We start from the raw sequence: 15,021 nt of genomic DNA, 5'->3' as shown, positions 1-15,021 counted from the left end.
CTGTGTGTCTGTGTCTGTGTCTGTCTGTCCCATTTCTCCCTCTCCCCGCATGGGGAATTACAAATGCACATTACTGCCCCTGGCTTTTATGTGGATTGGGTATTGAATTCAGGCAAGCATTTTACTGGCTGAGCCATCTGCTCAGCACTGATACACTTAAAAAAAAAAAAAGATTTATTAAATTTTGCTTTGTGGGTGTTTTGCTTGCACATGATGTCTGTGCATCATGTGCACCTGGAGGTCAGAAGAGGGTGTCAGATCCCCTGGAACTGGAGTTGTGAGCTGCCATGTGGGTTTTAGGAATTAAACCCAGGTCCTCTGGCAGAGCAGCCAGTGCTCTTAACAACTGAGCCATCTCTCCAGCCCCTGAAATACTACTTTTTAATTGAAACAGTGACTGACATGACAATCTATGGGTTTTTAGAAAGCGAGTTAGTTAAGCATAGCTCTTTAGGGACAAAATCTGATGGTATTAATTGTCAATGATAAAATTTGAGCTTTTACCTGAAACCATAATATTGATGAACTTGACCATGAGTACCTTTCATTACGGAATGACTTTTCTGATGATTTGTGATAGGAATTTAGATTTTAAAAGACCGTATAATGAAATTACACATTTACATTCTATTAGAAAGTAAATATATTTGAAATGTCAGCTTCACCTAGTGCTTGGCACTGCAAAATCATACATGAAAAACATGCATTTCACCGCAGTATGGAGGGTCCTTGATGGGATTCAGGTCTGATTGTCAACTGCAGGAAACCAGAACATGCCATCTGGAAAATGTTTCTCTTGAACAAACATAGCAGAAGCTCTGTAAACAGGTATTCCCTTTTTCTAAGGGAAATCCACACATGTGATGTGCAAGTGAGCTGTTGGTGTGTGCACAGTAGTACTCAGCTCTTTCTGCCTTTGGATCGCACCAGTCACTGATTTATTTACAGCAAGACTTACTATAGCACCTAATATAAATTATGATTCTGTACTTGGTTTTTTGTTGGTCTCTGACAATAGAATTAGCTTTCATACTTGTTTTGTTGAGACAAGGTTTGCTGTGTTGCCAAGGCTGGACTCAAACTCCCTTGGTAGGCAAGATCACCTTTCAGATTCCCCTGTTTTCAAGTACTGGGGTTACAGTGCACACCTGGCAAGGTGTTTCATTTTAAAAATTTTATTAGCCGGGCGGTGGTGGCACACGCCTTTAAAATCCCAGCACTGGGAGACAGAGCCAGGCGATCTCTGTGAGTTTGTGCCCAGCCTGGTCTACAGAGCGAGATCCAGGACAGGCACCAAAACTACACAGAGAAACCCTGTCTCTAAAAAGAAAAAGAAAAAACAAACAAACAAAAAAGTTTTATTAAAGTTTAGTGTGCATGTGTGGACCATGGAGAGTTGGCTCCGCCCCCCCCCCTTTTTTTTTTTTTTTGGTTTCTCACTCAGGGTTTCTCTGTGCAGCCCTGGCTGTCCTGGATCTCTCTCTGTAGACCAGACTGCCCTGGGACTCAGAGATCCGCCTGCCTCTGCCTCCTGAGAGCTGGGATCAAAGCGTACACCCCCACTGTCTAGTTGGTTATCTCTTCTTTCATGTATGAAATGTAGGCAGTGAGGCTCACTGCCAGTGATTTCCCTGCATCGCTGTCTCACCACCCTCTGTTTTAATAAACATGATTGTGGAAGGTGTGACTTTCCTGGTGTTCACTGGGGGCTTTTACAGAAGACCGAAGCAGACCTTTTTAGTGAAGTGATAAACTCAGGATTCAGCTCTCAAACTAGATCGTAGCAAAGCCTTGGCATCTCCTTATTGTATTGTGGAAGTTCCTGGACAGCCCCAATCCTTGGGGCCTATTTGATGCCGTGGTGTTTGCAACGGGATACCTGAGTGAAAAAAAATGATTGCACATTGGAAAGGAGGAATTTCCTAACGATTCAGCTGCTCTCCTTTCCACAAACACTGCTTTTGAAGATTAGGAAACTTACCAGAATCTGCATAGCTGGGAGGAGGGAGGACGAGGACTGGAGTTGCAGAAGGACTCGGGTGGTGGTGACAATATTGAAAATAGTCGTCTGCCGCTGGCCTGGAGCGCATTCTGCTGCCGCCTCCCAAGTAGCTGCGTGTGCTGCCAGGCCTAGCTGTTGCTGCAGCCTGCAAAGTCTGGAGTAGGAGACCAAGGACCAACCAGAAACAGAGGGTATTATATAATGTTGCAAGAAAGTATGAAAACACGCTGGCAAGTTCTTAATTGTAGCACTTGTGGAACTGAGGCAGGAGGATGACTTTGAGGCCAGCCTAGGGTGTATATAGGGGGATTTTTTGTCTGAAAGCCAAAGGTATGTAAAGTACACCCAGATAAAGGTTTATGACTTGCTCTGACTGTGTGGGTTGAGAGTAGCTCCAGTAGAGGTGTTGGGGGTTTGGTTGGAAGAGTAGATGTGCTGAGGACAGAAGGAATGATAGGACATGCACCAGAGGCCGCCTTTCTCACCCCCATAGCAGCGCTGGGGAGCAGGAAGAAATACTACTTTTTTTTTTTTTTTTTTTTTGGGAGAGTAAGATGTTGAAATGGAGCTGAAGTCAATTATAAAGGCCACATTTTGATCTGTAGGCTGGTAGGTTCTGATAATTAAATCGGAGGAGTCAAGGTAATTTTTTCTTTCTTTTAAGATGTGCTGGGTTAAATGCCAAGTGTGATGGCACACACCTTTAATCCCAGCACTAGGGAGGCAGAGAGGCAGGAGGCTCTCCAAGTTGGAGGCCAGCCTGGTCTATGTAGGGAGTTCCACGACAGTCAGAGCTACATAGTGAGACCCTGGCTTGAAACAGGTGGATCAAAACAAAAAGCAAACAAGAGTTTAGGTGGGTTGGTGTATTATGGCTGGTTAACTTAGGTTATGATGGTCATCTGGTTTCCTCTTCTGGTGGGCTGAGCGGTCTAGCACTGATGTTGCCACACTCAGCCTTGAGATGTTGTGTGCACGCTAGCTAGCTTTGGAGCTAGGGTGGAACTGAAGTAAAACATGGATTCTGTTAGGTGTTTGTATGTTGTTCCCTAAACAAAAGTTATCAGGAATGATGATAGATTTTTTTTTTTTTTCTTTTTTGAGACAGGGTTTCTCTGTGTGGTCCTGGTTCTCTTGGAACTTGTTCTGTAGACCAGGCTGGCCTCTAACTCAGAGTGCTGGGCTTAAAGGCATGTGGCTAGAAAAAAAACATTATTATTATTTTTTTGGGGGGGGTAAGGGGCTTTTTTCCCCCCAGAGCTGAGGACCAAACCCAGGACTTGCTCTACCACTGAGGTAAATCCCCAACCCCGAAAAAAAACTTTTAATTATATATTATTTAGATTAGTTGGTGTTGTCAAGCCACCAAATTGAGTAGGTGTATCAATTTTCGACTTGTGTTTTAGGCAAAACCTTTATGTATGAATGTCTCTTGATGTCTTGTAAATTCTTCCGAAGTCCTCCTCCCCATTAGAATGAGTAGCCCCAGCTTTTGCCTAGTGCTTTAAGCAGTTCTCAGCAAATCAATTAAAACCCACAGCTGTTGTTTCAACATTTTCTTAAGTTTCTGTGGTTCTCAAGAGACACTGCAAAGACTCTCATAATTAGTGTACTTAATCATACCTTGTATAGTCCTGGTACACAAGCCTGATGGAGAAGTTGAGTCACAGCTGAGATTGCCAGGTCTTGGCCCCAGAGTTTAAACATAGCACACCCAAGAATAGACACTTGAGGCTGTTTTAGAGAGCTTTTGCTTTTCTCACCTCAGATTTTCTTACTGTGTTAGCCACTCTGCACATCTCAATGTGGAAGTAAGGGTAATATTAGGCTGGAGTATGGTTTATCTGGTGTCTTGGGGAGTAGTGGGTAGGGGTGAGGCATAATAGCTGTGGAGGTAACCCCTTACTCCCAGGCACTTACCTCATGCCCCTAAACTGAAGTGTTTATGATCGTAGTAGTAAGCTGAGCAGCTCTGTTGACTGGTTGGAGGTGGTGTGATTTACGCATACATGGTTTTGTTTGTGATCGTGGGGGATAAAATGGGGTGAAGGGGATAAGAAACATTTGATGACTTTTGGTTATCGAGTCAGTTATAGGTCTTTCCTGCAGGATCTAGTGGTGATGCTAGTGGCAAGCTATTTAGCCATTTCCTCTCTGTAAAACAATTGATTGTATGCATGGGCCGGGGGGATGTCATGAATATATGTGAGAAGTTCAATTCCATCCTGCTCTGTCATCCCTTCCCCGCCTCTGACACAGGAAAGTGCTAGCTTAGCTTAGCATTTTGGCCAAAGGTTTTTCTTAGGACCCCAAATAACTTGATATGTTATTAACATTCGTGTGCCTGTATGTGCACACGTGCCTCAGTGCACGAATGGAGTGCAGAAGACACCATCAGGTTGCTAGGGACAGAGAGGCAGGAGCCTATGCCCTCTGAGCCCTCACCCTGCTCCTGTTGGTCAAGGAGTGCTTCTGGGCCCTTGTTCTTCTAGCTAGTTTACAAGCCTTTCTCTTGTCTGAACCCTGAGATAACAAAAAAGGAAGTTGGTTAATGTTAAGCCATACACCAAAACTGTAATGTTAGCGCTTGTGTTTGGCATGATTCCACTGATGTTCATTTCCTGCTGTGTACTTGGTGGATGCATGTGCCGCAGCGGGTGCCAAGTTTGGCTGTGACCTCTAAAAAGTGGGCTGTGTTTGCATCCGTTTTTGTAGTCTCTTTCAGATTCTTTTTTGTTTTGTTTTGTTTTTCAAGACAGGGATTCTGTGTGTAACAGTCCTGGCTGTCCTGGAACTCACTCTGTAGAACAGGCTGGCCTCAAACTCATTGGGATCGACATGCCTCTGCCTCCTGAATGCTGGGATAAAAGGTGTGAGTCACCACTGCCTGGTTCAGTTTCTTGTTTAGTTTGAATTTTGTCACAGATGATCCTTCCGAGCGACACAGACATAGATTGGATTTTGACAGCACGGGAAGGCGTTCTAAGTTGCTTTTCTGCTCTCTGTGGCATTTATGAACTCTCTCCATTATGTGCTATGCACCAGTTTGTATTTCTTAGCAAGGTTGGACCTAGTGTGCTGAATACGGATTAAACCTTGTCTTCCAGTTGAAGTACTGCTTTTCACTGGCAGTTCTCCATGCAGGTGTGTAGCTTCAGCCCATGGTTAACCCAGGGCAAGAAAACACTACACAGAATATGGGTTAAATTAAGTGAAAACAAGTATGTTAGTGCTCAGTGTATAGTTTGCTGCTCAATCTAAAAATGCTCTTTGGACGAAGTACATGAGAAGCCAGGTCTGTAATGCAGCTAGATTTGCTATAGTTCCGTCTTTGACAGAACCAGACTTCGCTGTTTCCCACTGGTATTTGCCCATCAACATGATGCTGTAGTCTGAAATTCCTGATTAAACCATGTGAGGATTCAGAGGTGTATGACTGTGGGCGTGAGGGCTCGTGCTTGTAGTCTCAGAGTGAGGTAGAGGCAGGAGGACCAGGCGTTGAGGACCAGCAGGAACTACATAGTGGGTTCCAGGCCAGTCTGTGCGACAAGGCCCTGTCTCAAAACAAATATGACCTACATATTTTAAGTTTGACCGTTTGTGTGTGGGGTGGGGGGTGGGGTGGGGGTGGGGTTTAATTAGCCTTTCTGGTAGTATTGTGCCACCTAGTGGACGTATGTCCTGCAGACTGGCTGGCTGAAATGCTAGACGAATTTTAACATTAGAGACTAGTGATTGTCCTGTTCAAGCAAGAGTTTATTACACATGAAAGCTTAGTAAATGAGACTTAATAAAACCTTACATTAGAAGCTCAAAAAGAAATACCCCGTGTTTAATCTTCTTAGTGCTTGAAATTTAACCAAGATATATTATTTTTCCCACCACTCAGTATGTAAATAATGGTTGCTGTATGGCTTATGGCAACTCTTGTCATGTAAGAGTTTGTCTGGATTTATACCCATGCTTTAAGTAGAATGTATGGGAGTTTTACAGTAATGTTTATATAGCCGAGGCTTATTTGAACTTAGAAGAAGAATATTAATTGATAAATATTAGAGAAATAATCCACTGGACAGAAATTCTACCTAGAAAGAGAGCCTGTGGATTGGAGGATGGGTCAGTGTTTAGGAGCATTGACTGCTTGGTCAGAGGACCCAGGTTCTGTTCCCAGCACACCCATATGGTAGATCATAACTGCCTCTTAGCTCCACCTCCAGGAGATTGACACCCTCTTTTGGCCTCAGTGGGCACTGCATACACATGGTGCATGTGTATGTACACAGGCAAAGCACTCATACACAGAAAATAAAAATAAATATTTAAAAAAAAGTCTGCGTAGCCTAGTCTGGGCTCAGAGTTTTTGGGTTTTTGAGACAGGGTTTCTCTGTGTAGATGTGGCTGTCTTGGAATTCACTCTGTAGACCAGGCTCACAGAGACTCACCTGCTTCTTCTGCCTCCTGCGTGCTGGGACTAAAGGCATGTGACACCACCACCCAGTTTGAAGAGTTCTTACCAAACCACAGGATAAGCTTTTATCTATGTTCTGCTTGGATATAAATAAAATTTAGAATTTTATCAAGATTGGCATCTTGATAGTCTCTTATTAAATACAGTTTATTTTGTGATATCTATGTTGACACAGGGTCTTACTCTGTGGTCCAGACTGACTTCAGGTGTCTTAGTTTAGGTTTCTAAACTACCACACCAGGCTTGCCCAGAACCCTTAATCTCCCTGTCCCAGCCTTCTGAGTGCTGGGCTTCCAGGTTTTCACACCATGCCCAGCATGATTACAGTGCAGCTGAGCTCTGAGCTTGTGTGAGCACATTCATCCATAACAAGTACGCCGAGAAAGGACTTTGGGACCACAGAATGCAGCCATTCTTTCACATGACACCGTCATAGAAAATGCATGCTTTAGTGCTTATCTCGTTATGTCTTCTTTCTTAGTTGCTGGTCTGTGTTCAAGATGAGTGGACTAGGTGAAAGCTCCTTGGATCCACTGACCACTGAGTCTCGAAAACGCAAATTGCCTTGTGATGCTCCAGGACAGGGGTAGGTGATTTGTCTCCATTTTCCAGATGGAGGAACTGGGTTGATTTTTTTTTTTTTTCCTTCTTCTCAAGGCCAGTGGCTAATCAGAGGTGGCACTGAACAAAGCTGCAGGAATTTCTACTATGTATGCTTTTGTACTGCCTCCTTTTTTGATTTTTCGAGACAGGGTTTCTCTGTGTAGCTTTGGAGCCTGTCCTGGAACTCTTTGTAGCCCAGGCTGGCCTTGAACTCACAGAGATCCACCTGCCTCTGCCTTCCGAGTGCTGGGATTAAAGACGTGCACCACCATTGCCCAGCATACTGCCTCATCTTGACGGTTCTTGGTGGCTGAGTTGAGTTTGTTTCCACATAGAGCTAATGGTGTTATATGGGCAGATTCTGCTTGAAGCTTTCTTGAGAGGTGTGAGTTGTGGCTTTTCTCCTTCTTTCCAGTCTTGCCTACAGTGGTGAAAAGTGGAGACGGGAGCAGGAGAGCAAATACATAGAAGAATTGGCTGAGCTGATTTCTGCAAATCTTAGCGATATTGACACTTTCAATGTCAAACCAGATAAATGTGCGATTTTAAAGGAAACAGTGAGACAGATACGTCAAATAAAAGAACAAGGTAATAGTCACCCCTACCACCTCCCATGTTGGGTCAGGGGATTGAGGGCCTCACTCTTGTTAAGTCCCAGGCGTTGACTAGCTTTGCTTTTTAGGAAACAATTAACAGGGAATTGGTAGACGGCCAGTGGTCCTCACCATATTTGATGCCGGTGGGAGGAGAGCTGCGGCTGAAAGACAAGCACTTTATCAGAAAGGGAAACGGGAAGCTTAATAGTTTTATGTTGTGGTATTCTCTTATCAGGCGGTATGTGTTCGGCATGTGTATGCTACCTATCCGCCTGTGTGTGTGCGTGCGTGTGGAGGTAGGTGCTGCTCACCACAATGCTTCCTTCTGTGTCTTCAGGAAAAACTATTTCCAGTGATGATGATGTTCAGAAAGCTGATGTGTCTTCTACAGGACAGGGGGTCATTGATAAGGATTCTTTAGGACCACTTTTACTACAGGTAGGTGTGAAGATTGTAGCTGTCCAAAGCATGTTGTGCTTGGTTGTTTCACCATGTGACATACATACATATATGTATATATGTGGTAGATATAGAGGGTGTTGGAGATAACAAAATAGCTTTTTATTCTTATAGCAATATAAGCAATAATAACAAAATACCCTTGCTGACACTATATAGTTCTGAAAATAACGCGCGCGCGTGCGCACACACACACACACACACACACACACACACACACACACACACACACACACACGCTCCTGAGGAAAAGTAGCTTATAGGTCACCAGCATCCAGAGAGTTCTACTTGGTGTATTTTAGTTCAGACCCTTTTGTGGATTTTCCCATGATGCTTGCACAGAACACTATAGTTTTACTTTTTCTTTTTCGTATTTGAGATTGAACCAAGGGCCTCACATGCTAGGTGACCACAGCAGGCAAGCAAGCATATTACCATCAAGGATCACCCTCAGCCCTCAGCTCTGTATTCTTGAAGAATTTTATTCATGGTGCTGGGGAGGGAGCCCAGGGCCTCATGCATGCTAGGCAAGTGCTCTATGATGGAGCTGCACCCAGCCTGTGAGGCAATTTCAAACATTAAACATGTGCATGTTTTTAAAGTAATTGCCTTGAGAAGAGCTGATTAACCATGGCGCAGTGCTACTTCAGGCCGGCGAGCGCTTCCGCAAGTTTACTTGACAACTGGTCTTTCTTTCAGTGAGTCATTTCAACTACTTCTGTGTTCATTCATTTTAAGTTCTTTACATGCTTGTTTCAGGAACAGCATGGTAATTCCTTTAGTTTAACTGGGGAGCACTGAGGGTCTCAAAACACCTAGACTTTTTTTTTTTTTTTTTGGACAGGGTATAATGTTAGCCCAGGCTGTCTTTGAATTTGCTGTGATAGCCTAGGGTGACCTCAACTCCTTTCTGTACCTTCTTCCTTTACTTCCTGAATGTTGGGGTTAAAGGTATGCTCTGTCATGCCCTGCTCCCCCCCCCCTTTTTTTTTTCCCAAAGACAGGGTTTCTCTGTGTAGTTTTGGTGCTTGTCCTGGATCTTGCTCTGTAGACTAGGCTGGCCTTGAACTCAGAGATCCGCCTGGCTCTGCCTCCCGAGTGCTGGGATCAAAGGCATGCACCACCACTGCCTGGCTTCGTTCTCTTTTAAAATTCTTTTTAAATAATCATACCAATGTTAATAGAAGTGATAGTTTGTAGTTCACTCTAATTATTAGGCTAGCATTGTTTTTTTTCCCCCTTCAAGTTCTATTTACAAAGAAGGTCGTAGCCTTGGTCTGCTAAGGCTGCAGTGACAGGATAATCCAGAGTGTCTCTCAGACAACAGGAGCTTATTTCTTCAGTTTTAAGAATCAGGGTGTTGGCAAGGTTGGCTTCTCCTGAGTCCTCCTTGGCTTGTTACCATGCCTTAAAATGGACTTTTCTCTGAGTATGCATCCCTGGTGTCCTGTTATCTGTCTTAAGAAGACACCAGTTAGGTTGAGTTGGGTCATCTTTAATACTTACTGACTTATCCTTAAAGACTCAGTGTAACCCTGACCCTTGCAAAAAGAGGGGAAGGGCTTTAATGTTTTGGGGGCACAGGGATACAATTTTCATAGTAGTCTGTATTTACACACCCCACTGCAGGCACTGGATGGTTTTCTGTTTGTGGTGAATCGAGATGGCAACATTGTATTTGTGTCAGAAAATGTCACCCAGTATCTGCAGTACAAGCAGGAAGACCTGGTTAACACAAGTGTCTACAGCATCTTACATGAACAGGACCGGAAGGACTTCCTTAAACACTTGCCCAAATCCACAGGTGGGCTCTTTGTTTTGTATTTTGTTTGAGAGAGAGACAGGGTCTCACTGTGTGTTCCAAGCTCGCCTTGAACTAATGATCTTCCTGTTTTCCTCTCATGTGCTGGATTATAGATGTGTGCTGCCATATCTGGCTTACAGGTATTGCATAGAAATATGTTTTCAAAATACGTTTAATTTTTTCTTACTTATTTCTTAAGAAATTGAATATGCTTTTTAGGAAGCTAGGAGCTGAGACTTGAAGTGATTGCCAGCAGCATTTTCAGTATGGCCTCAGCAGACTCAGTTTTTCCTGGGGCCCAAATGTCCAGTGAGGCTTCTGGTGAGGCCGAGCTTACTCAGATATCTTTATTGTTGCTCTGAAATGTCAGTATGTAGGTGACAGCACTTGGGAGTTTGTGTGGTGTAAAACATAGCTGGATTCTGTCCTCTGTTGTCTACATAGGGTCTCTGGTTTCAGCCTTCTTAGAAGCTGGGCCAGCAGCATGCCCTACACACTGAGTTTATAGCTTGGAGCCTTGGTTTTTGTTTTTTCCTTTTCTATTTATTTACTTTATATTTTATATTGGTTTTTTGAGACAGGGTTTCTCTATGTAACAATCCTGGCTCTGAGATCCACCTGCCTCTGCCTCCTAAGTACTGGGATTAAAGGAGTGTGCCACCACCACCAAGTCTTAAAGATTTAAAAAAAAAACCAAGGAACTTAATGTGTATATGTCTATGTGAATGTATGTCATGTGTGACTGCAGTGTGGCTGGACTCCAATAGAGGGAACTGGAGTTAATGGTTCTTGGGAGCTGCCTGATATGGGTGCTGGGAAGCAGACTCTGGTCCTCAGGAAGAACAACAACTATTCTTTACCAGTGAGCCATCCCTCTAGTCCCTAGCTTGAATTTTTAAAAAATTTGTGTGTCTGATGAATGTTTTGACTGTACATATATATGTGCATTATATGTGTTAGAAGAGGGCATCAGATCCCTTGGATTTGGAGTTATGGGTGACTGTGTGCCACCATGTAATGCTGGAAACTAAACCCAGGTCCTCTGCAAAGAACAACAGATGCTCTTAACTGCTAAGCCATCTCTCCTGCCTCAACCTCAGCTTGGATTCTTGATAATTTTGACTGAGTTTTACCTGGCTTGTAAGAAATAATTTCAATTTGTTTTCAAATTTTAATTTTTTCCCCCAAAAAGTTAATGGAGTTTCTTGGACTAACGAGACCCAGAGACAAAAAAGCCATACATTTAATTGTCGTATGTTGATGAAAACACATGATATTTTGGAAGACATGAATGCCAGTCCTGAAACTCGCCAGAGATATGAAACAATGCAGTGCTTCGCCCTGTCCCAGCCCCGAGCTATGCTGGAAGAAGGGGAAGGTAGGAGTCAGGGACCACTGTGTCTGTCCCAACTCTTCTTACTGATGGCGTGTCCTTGCTCTCCTGTTGAACGTGTGAAAGTGAGTGTAATTCGACCCTTTCTCCTTGTAGACTTGCAGTGCTGTATGATCTGTGTGGCACGCCGAGTGACTACGGGGGAAAGGGCATTCCCATCGAGTCCTGAGAGCTTTATCACCAGGCATGACCTTTCAGGTAAGTCAGCCTTGTGCGCCTTCCCTTGGAAACTGTTCTGAAACTTAATTCCTATTCCTGTAGGCTCTGTGTGCCTGAGTGCGTGCGCCTGTCAGAGGAAACTCTTCTACCACGTGCTCCAAGCATGAAACAGGTCATCAGTAAGCACTTTCCCTGCCGAGGGCCAGCCTTCACTTGAGCCTGCGCTTATTATATGAATATAAAAGAATTCCACTAAAAACCTTGGCAATTGAATATAGTTGGTACTTAAAATTCCCCAAAATAAAAGATAAACAAATGTAAAGGCACTGGCCCCTTCTTCAAAAGCACCTCCCCCTCCCCTTCTTCTCCCCTCATTTATTTGTTTTTGTTTTTCCAGACAGGGTCCCTCTGTGTAGCCCCGGCTGTTCTGGAACTCTGTAAACCAGGTTGGTCTCGAACTCAGAGATCTGCCTGCCTCTGCCTCCCTAGTGCTGGGACTAAAGGTGTGTGTCACCACCGCCAGGCCAGATAGCACTTTCCAAAAACATTGATTTATGGAACTAGAGAGATGGCTCGGGGGTTCAGAGCACTTCCTGCTTTTCCAAAGGACTCAGGTTCAGTTCCCAGCACCCATGCAGGGCAGATTTCAACCACCTGTAACTCCAGCTCCAGGGAATCCAGTGCCCTATTCTGGCCTCTGGGCACTAGCACAATCATGGCATACATTCACATACACACATACACGTAGGAAATGAAAAAAATTAAAAATATGAAAGAAAAATTCATCCATCCATTCACACATACAATACAGTGTGTTTGCACATGCCCCGTAGTGTAGCTGGGAGGTCAGGGAACAATGTAGAGGAAGCATTTTGTGCTCTCCACCATGTAGGTCCTGGATATCAGCCTCATATCATCAGGATTAGTGGCAATGTGCCTTTACATGTTGAACCATCTCTCCAGCCCCCAAAATAGCATTTTGTGTGTGAGTTTAGTATTTCTTTTCTGTAACTGCAAACCCATTTGCTATAATGATACAAGTTTTCAAAAGTACGTGAATTTCTAATAATGAGGGCAATTTATGTTTGTTATTTTTCACGTGGTTATGTTTTGCCTAAATGCATGTCTGTTCACTGTGGTGTGCCTGCCTGGTGCCTCTGAGGCCAGAAGATGGCATTGGATCTCAGAACTGGGGTTATAATGGTTGTGAGCTGCCATGTAGGTGTTGGAACCCAGCCTGTGTTCCTTGAGGGCAGTCAGCACTTTTCACCTCTGAGCCATCTCTCCAGCCTGGAGAGTAATTCTTGTCATAAACAGGAGGTTTGGCTTTCTTCTACTTTTTAAAAAAGGCAGAACCTCTGAATGGAACCCTTGTTGACCTGGAACTCCTATTTAGAACTCCTATCTCAGCCTCCTGCGTGCTGGGATACCAGCTTTGATCTGCTCATTTTTGGCCACAGGAACCTGAATTAAAGACCTTGGTTATTTGCTCCTTGCTGTCCACCTCAATTACTTTGTTGTGAGTGCTTTGCCTGCATGTAGAATAAAGTGTTGGATCTGCTGTGAATAGAGTTACAGAGGGCTGTGAACTGCCATGTATGTGGGTGCTGGGAGTTGAACCTGGGTTCTCTTCAAGAGCAGCCAGTGCTCTTAGCAACTTTCCAGACATTACCCAGCCCTCTACCCCCTGGGTTTTTTTGGGGGGGCTTTGTTTTTCAAGACAGGGTTTCTCTGTGCAGTTTTGGTGCCTGTCCTGGATCTCTCTCTGTAGACTAGGTTGGCCTTGAACTCAGAGATCCACCTGGGATTAAAGGTGTGCTACCACAGCCCAGCCACATCCCCCTGTTTTTAAAGACTCATTGAACCTAATTTGTCTAGGCAGGCTGGCCAGCCTCGAGCTTCCTATCTGCCTGCTCAGTTCTGAGTTTACAAGTTTGCAACACTCTACCTAGCTTCTTTTTGGGGTGCTGAGAATTGAACCTGGGTCTTCATGGCACTTTAGTGACTGATCCATCTATTTCCACGTCCCGTGACATACATTTTTATTTGTTATTTGGTCTTTCAGAATCAGTCCCTTCTTGAGTGCTTACTCTCACTTTGATTGAGTTGCCTTGTTTTCTCCTAAATAACACTAAGTATAGCTAAATAAAGTTTCTTTAAGCACTTTGGTGACTTGCAGTTAAAATCAAACTCATTTCAGCCAAGACTTTCCTGACTGCAAAGGCAACTTCTGTTCATTATAAAATTGCATCAAGAACAGTGGCATGCTTCTTACTGTTTCCCCTAGAACCAGATGGAGTACACCGTTCTGTTCCATAGCGGGACATGCAGACTGCGATCAGCTTCCTGATGTGCTTTAAGGATGGAAGGCAGAGTTGAGATTCAACTCCTTTATCTTACTCTCAAGTGCTAGCCAGAGCTAAGCAGCAGTAGGTACTTGTGGGCAGGTTGATATCTGTTGGTTTTATCTTTAATAGGAAAGGTTGTCAATATAGATACAAACTCACTTAGATCTTCCATGAGGCCTGGCTTTGAAGATACCATCCGAAGATGTATCCAGAAATTCTTCAGTATGAATGATGGGCAGTCATGGTCCCAGAAGCGCCACTATCAAGAAGGTAAAGGCATTTGGAGTTGATCTTGGTGCTGTAAAGCACTCACTGTCTGGACAGTACTTGTCCTGATATCTGGTGGTTGTGGGAGAGGGAATGGTTTTTGAGCATAGCTGTTTTATACTGTATACAAACATGTCCACGTGGCTTATTAAACTTGGTAATTGAAGCACCATTCTCTCCTGTCTGTCTCTGTATGCTTTGGTCTGGTCTCAGATGCCAGTAACGATATGCTTTTCCCAATAGCTTATATTCATGGCCATGCAGAGACCCCAGTGTATCGCTTCTCATTGGCTGATGGAACTATTGTGAGTGCACAGACGAAAAGCAAGCTCTTGCGAAATTCTGTAACGAATGATCGTCACGGCTTCGTCTCGACCCACTTTCTGCAGAGGTGATGACACTAAGTGCACCTACGTCCTCAGGATGCTTTGCTGTTCATATGCAAAGGGAGAAAAGTCAGGAAAGTTGTTGGATTTGGTGAAGTTTATTTAGATTCTCAGATGTTTTCTTTAAGGTTGTAATTTTTTTATTTTTTAATCTGTGATTCCTTGGGGGTGGAGGCGGGAAGAGAAGTTTAAGGAAAGCTTTGGCTCCATAGTGAAATCAAAGCTACCCTAGGCTGCATGAGACCCACTTCAAAACAAACAACAACAAGAACCCCAAACAAGAACCCCAAACAACCCCCAGACTCAGGCCTGGTGGTATAGACTTATAATCCTAGCTTCATGGGAGGCTGAAGGAGGCAACAGGATCTCAAGTTCTGACTGAGTTAATGAATGCTTTCAAGGCCAACCTGGGTAACTTAGTGAGATCCTGTCTCAAAATAATAAGTGGATTTTGGGGAAAAAAACAAACAGGACAAGTAGGGGCTAGAGAGATGGCTCAGTTATTAAGACCACTTATTCTTACAGAGGATCAGATT

At 43.9% G+C, this 15,021-nt stretch overlaps 1 protein-coding gene across 4 annotated transcripts in view; it reads left to right on the top strand.

Annotated features, from left to right (window-relative positions):
* Positions 1–15,021, top strand: part of Ncoa3 (nuclear receptor coactivator 3) — a 97,666-nt gene that overhangs the window by 59,066 nt on the left and 23,579 nt on the right. For all 4 annotated transcript variants that reach the window (XM_076571141.1, XM_042276830.2, XM_042276829.2 and 1 more), the window contains exons 3-10: positions 6,952–7,056; positions 7,489–7,661; positions 8,007–8,107; positions 9,758–9,932; positions 11,125–11,310; positions 11,422–11,523; positions 13,962–14,102; positions 14,343–14,490. In XM_076571141.1, the coding sequence (XP_076427256.1) occupies positions 6,971–7,056; positions 7,489–7,661; positions 8,007–8,107; positions 9,758–9,932; positions 11,125–11,310; positions 11,422–11,523; positions 13,962–14,102; positions 14,343–14,490 (1,112 nt within the window). In that variant the 5' untranslated portion in view covers positions 6,952–6,970. The remainder of the gene's footprint in view (positions 1–6,951; positions 7,057–7,488; positions 7,662–8,006; positions 8,108–9,757; positions 9,933–11,124; positions 11,311–11,421; positions 11,524–13,961; positions 14,103–14,342; positions 14,491–15,021) is intronic.

Source organism: Peromyscus maniculatus, chromosome 4, assembly GCF_049852395.1.
Source record: "Peromyscus maniculatus bairdii isolate BWxNUB_F1_BW_parent chromosome 4, HU_Pman_BW_mat_3.1, whole genome shotgun sequence".
NCBI lineage: Eukaryota > Metazoa > Chordata > Mammalia > Rodentia > Cricetidae > Peromyscus > Peromyscus maniculatus.
The sequence above is the reverse complement of the archived record's forward strand: the minus strand, read 5'-3'. Positions and strand labels throughout refer to the sequence as shown.